This window comes from Eretmochelys imbricata, chromosome 13 (genome assembly GCF_965152235.1).
Source record: "Eretmochelys imbricata isolate rEreImb1 chromosome 13, rEreImb1.hap1, whole genome shotgun sequence".
NCBI classification, from domain to species: domain Eukaryota; kingdom Metazoa; phylum Chordata; order Testudines; family Cheloniidae; genus Eretmochelys; species Eretmochelys imbricata.
In genome coordinates, this window is record NC_135584.1 from 37,423,877 (window position 1) to 37,429,096 (window position 5,220).

At 48.0% G+C, this 5,220-nt stretch overlaps 1 protein-coding gene across 1 annotated transcript; it reads left to right on the plus strand.

Annotated features, from left to right (window-relative positions):
- The first annotated feature begins 298 nt into the window (after positions 1-298).
- Positions 299-4,789, plus strand: LOC144273684 (mast cell protease 3-like). Its single transcript, XM_077832373.1, has 4 exons — positions 299-431; positions 634-769; positions 3,420-3,680; positions 4,456-4,789. The coding sequence occupies exons 1-4, from the start codon at positions 322-324 to the stop codon at positions 4,603-4,605; spliced, it is 657 nt and encodes a 218-aa protein (XP_077688499.1). The 5' UTR covers positions 299-321; the 3' UTR covers positions 4,606-4,789.
- The last annotated feature ends 431 nt before the right edge of the window (positions 4,790-5,220 follow it).

The window sequence follows — 5,220 nt, forward strand, 5'->3', positions numbered from 1 at the left end:
GGCAACGCACAGAAATTCAATAAGTTGCTGATGTGAACGGCCAACTCCTAGACAGGAAATGCAGGTCTGTGCTGTCTGTATGGTTAGAGCCGGGGAAGAGGGGCTAGGAGCCAGGACTCCTGGGTTCATTTTCCAATTCTACCAAACTCTGGTCTCGGACTGGATCTGTTCAGTGCCTAGGACAATGGGGGCCTTGATCTTGGTTAGCGGAGGGATACACCAGCTGGCTGGATCGGGAACCTGAATTAAATCCTTCTCTTGACATGTCTGCCAGGGGAGATCATTGGAGGACAGGAAGCCCAGCCTCACTCCAGACCCTACATGGCCTTTGTAAGAATACAGAGAGAAGGAAAGGGAGGAAACATATGTGGCGGGTTCCTGATCCGGGAGGACGTGATGGTGACGGCAGCTCATTGTAACTGCAACCTTGGGTAAGAAATGCAAGATCCCTGCCCCTTAGCCAGCCATTCTCCGAACCTGGGGCCAGGTCAAAGTTACTCCCCACCCAGCAGGGGAAAGGCCCTGGAGTGCTGGCATGATCTACACACACCCACTTTAACAAGGTTAATGGCCCATGCCTGAATCCAGAGTATTGGCCTGTCTACAGCACCTGCATCCCCTTGTATTTCACAGCAACATCTCCGTGCTGCTGGGGGCCCACAACTTTGAAATAGATGAACTGGGGACGCAGAAAATCTGGGTACGGCGCCGAATCCCCCACCCAGAATTCAATGATGAGACGTTTGAAAATGACCTCATGCTGCTGCAGGTACTGGCCATATCTCAGCCCCCACCCCAGTGACCTCACACTGCTGCAGGTATCACCCCATCTCATCACTCCACTGTGATGGATTCCCCCTGGGGTGCTGCTTAGAACTGGGGTACCACTGAGCCCACCTGACCCAAAAGCCTGGGCTCCCTTTACACTGTAATGGTGTGACAGGCTCTCAAATCCCCTCCAGCATATATACATGTAGGGACACATCCAGCTGCAGCTTCACAACGATGCTGAGATCAGCACTGCATGTGAAGGATTGGCTAAGGAACTGCCCAGTACTCAAGTGTACACCCCTATCTAGAGACTAAACCCAAAATTGCACCGTCTTGTCCTGCACAGAGAACTATACAGCGTAAGGTCATGAAATTCACCCCCTCCCTCAATGTGGAGAGGGATACGCACAGCTTTCTGCCCCAAGTTATAATTTCCATATACACACTGGGTTTTAAACAAAACAAAACAAGTGTATTAACTACAAAAAAATAGATTTTAAGTGATTATAAGGGATAGCAAACAGATCAAAGTAGATTACCTAGCAAATAACACAAATATGCAATCTAAGCTTAATATACTACACTGCTTACAAGTAGAAAATTCCCACCATAAATGTTGTTTTAGGCAGATTGCAGAGATTCTTGAAGGGCAGTTGCATTTGCCTGCAGCTTAAAACTTCAGATATTTTATTTACAGGCTAGACAGTCTTCCAGCCTGAGCTCAGTCATTCTGCCCTCATTCAGTCTTTGTTTCTTAGATGTTTACAGCCATCATCCTGGACGGGGATTCAGTGAAGAACGAGCCATGATTATGTCACTCCCTTGCCTTACTGAAGGCTCCTCAGTAAGAGATTAGCATCTTCTAAGACCTATTATTCTTCCTAATGGTCCTTACCAGACATCAATCTAGACTGATTGCTTTCTGTCTAGTGGATAGTCCCCAGGTGTAAACACATTTGTAATAGGTGCATAGACAATATTCCTAACTTCAGGTACAAAAATGATACATACATATAAATATGATAGTCATGTTCAGTAAATCATAACCTTTCCAATGATATCTCACATGCCTTATTTTGCACAAAATATATCATAATTGTCCCATACTCATACCCTAACATTACTATGAAGAAGATGGGTGTGATGGGCTCGGTCACAGAGATCCCCTAGGCCCTGTCACCTGATGTGCTGAAATTACCTCTGAGCCCGTTTTTCCTGCCAGCCTGGGCCTCCAGAACCCTGCCTGGTTGAGCCAGACATGCTAGCCTGCTGCAACACAGACACAGAATCCGGGCCACATCTCCAAAGCTGCAGACCTTAACTGAAAACAGCTCAGCAGGTCACCTGTCTCCAGCTTTCAGACACCTAGCTCCCAGTGGGATCCAAATCCCAAATAAATCCATTTTACTCTGTATAAAGTTTGTACAGGGTAAACTCATTAAATGTTCGCCCTCGGAAGCACTGAAAGAGAGATTTGCACAACTGTTTGCCCTCCTGCCCCCCCCCCCACTCCTCCAGGTAACAATTACTACACTGGGTTTATTAATAAACAAAAGTGATTTTATTAAGTATAAAAAGTAGGATTTAAGTGGTTTTTAGCAATAACAGACAGAACAAAGGTTTCAGAGTATTCACAGAGAAAAATAAAACAAAACACGCAAGGCTAAGCTGAATACACTAAGAAATCAGTCACAAATGATAACTTCTCACCCTAGATGTTACTTCAGGTAAAATCCTTCTCGGGTCAGTTGCCTTTTCTAACCTGGGTCCAGCCTGTTCTCACCCACCCCTGTGGTTACAGTCCTTTTGTTTCCAGGTGCTTGCAGGTATCTCTGCGGAGTTGGGGGGCCACCTCTTAAGCCAGCTGAAGACAGCTGTTGTTTGCTTCCCTCACTTTATATAGAACTTCCTGAAGGCAGGAAACCTTTATTTGAAATCCCACTCCCTCTGGAAAAGTACCAGATTCCAGATGGAATTCAGTATCAGGTGAGAGGGTCACATGTCACTGTAAGACCCCCAGCCTCCGTTCTTCCTGGGTGGGCCCACAGGTCACAGGGAGGCTTGCAGGTAATTAGGGCCATTCACAGGTCATTGTTTCTGAAGCACCTTTAATGGCTTCCACTTCAGGTGTTTGCATCAGCAATACGAGTTTATGTCTTGTTCGCCTACCGCCAGACATGGAAACAATCCATGCAAACAAATAGGATGAACACGCTCAGTGGATTATAAGCTTTCTGATGATACCTTACAAGGGGCATTTAGCGTACAGCAGTTATGCCATATTCATAAGCATATTTTCATAAAGCGTATGGAGTGCAATGTCACAATGGGGTGTAATGCCACCCTGACCCTCAGTGAATCCACACTTCTGCAGGTACCACTTTCATTCCACCCCCCCCACTGACCCCCACACTGCGGCATGCAGCATCACAGTCACATCACCCCTCCACCAGCGACCTCACTCTGCTGCAGGTATCACTCTGTCCCGTCACCAAGCCCCCTGTAGCCACATGGCATCACAGATTTGCACAGTTCTCATGGGGATGCCCCACCTGGTCTCATCTAGCACCATCCCCCCAGGATAGGATGCATCCCCCAAGAGGAGTTTGATTTCCCTTCTCTCTCCCGCCCCTCGCCCTGCATCACAGCTGATGGACAAGGCCAAGCTGACCCAGACTGTGGGCACAATTCCCCTGTCCCAGAAGAAGGTGAAGAAGGGGGCAGTGTGCAGCGTGGCTGGCTGGGGCCAGACCAGTAGCAAGACAAACTCCCAGCCCTCCCCGACCCTGCAGGAGGTGGAACTGATGGTCATGGACAAGAAAATGTGTCTGTCTCAGCCCTATCTGCACTATGTCCCATCCAGGATGCTGTGCGTGGGGGACCCCCAGGAGAGGAAGTCGCCATTCCTGGTGAGTGTGGGACAGGGGCACACAGTGCCCGGGACAAGGTGCTGCTAGAACAGGAGACCGACAGGGCTGGGCAGAATGGGGAGAGTCAGGATCCATGGTGAGCCAGGCAGATCCTGGGAACCAGGAATCAGAATTGCCCAGATCCTAGGAATCAGGAATGGAGGCTAGAAATCAGGGACAAGAACCAGGCAGTTCTTTCAAATGAGGAATGGATGCTTGGGACAGGAACTGGCAAGATCACAGAAATCAGGGACAGAAATCATCTGGATGTTCAACAGGTTCCAGAAATCAGGGACATGAATCAGGGACATGAATCAGCCAGATCCTGGAAATCAGGGATGGATCTTAATCGTGAGGGAAAGATTCCAGAAATCAGGTTTGGAAATCAGACTGATCCTAGGAGTCAGAAAGGGGAATGGCTGAATCAAGAACCCAAGGTGGATCTGAGAAATAAGCAGGAGATCCTAGAAATCAAGGGCAGGAGTCAGCCAGATGCTGGAAATCAGGATTCGGAATCAGGGACAGGAATTGAGCAGCTTAAAGAAATCGGGGATGGATGCTAGAAATCAGACACCAGAATCGGGCAGGTTCTAGAATTCAGCGACAGGGGTTGGTTGGGTCATGGGGTGGGAGCTCTGGGCATGTCCTGGGAGTGACTTGACTGTGAACCCCCAGGAAGTGGGTTACAGAGGTGGATTTCAGGACCGTGAATACAGAATGCAGCCCACTCTTCGCTTGGACATCGGTAACCCTGTGCCTGGTATTTACTTCTCAGGGCGACTCTGGGGGCCCACTGGTCTGTGATGGGAAGGCCCGGGGCATAGTCTCCCATGGCAGCGGTGACTGGTCAACTCCCAGTGTGTTTACCAGGCTCTCCATATACATCCCGTGGATCAAGAAAACTCTGCGCAAGCTGAAGCCTTAGAGGGGAGCATCCATCTCTAGTGTGAGTGGAGAGCTAGACGGGTATTGCAGAGCAATGGCTGGCTATTGCAGATGGATGGATGGATGTGTAGCCAATGATTTTAGTTGATTGATCATTTATTGTTTGATGTTATGATTCAACAACATGTTATGAGTTAAATTGTAGGATTACAGAAATATAAGATTGATCAGTAGTTAGAACGGATAATTAGGTACTAGGGGTCTCAGTAAGGAGGGCTCAAACACAAGGTCTACAGGCTGAGGCCTGTAAGATAGTAGCTTAGCCACACTAGGCCATAGGGTTAAGAAATGGTTGACATAAGTGACCAAAGAATGACCCTATGCCACAAGATTACGGGGAAAGATGTACCCATATGTGGCGCTGCGAAAAATGAACACTAAGAGTAATTTTTTGCTTACAAGATCCCCAGCAGTGACATTTTTCTAACACGTGCCCTAACTGTAGGGTGCATAATGTGCATAAAAGCTAATGAGGCATAGTTGAAATCACATTATAAAAAAAGGATGCCCAGATCAGGAAAATTGAGCTTCCTATTGGAAACACCAGCAGGAACCACCCCTCTAGTGATGATCATTTGGCCAGGCATCCATCAGA

Bases quoted from the DNA above. Each gene is read 5' to 3' on its own strand.
- LOC144273684 (XM_077832373.1), top strand. From the start codon at position 322: ATGGCCTTTGTAAGAATACAGAGAGAAGGAAAGGGAGGAAACATATGT. The intron at 432-633 runs GTAAGAAATGCA...TGTATTTCACAG, and splicing joins CATTGTAACTGCAACCTTGG to CAACATCTCCGTGCTGCTGG. The intron at 3,681-4,455 runs GTGAGTGTGGGA...TTTACTTCTCAG, and splicing joins AGAGGAAGTCGCCATTCCTG to GGCGACTCTGGGGGCCCACT.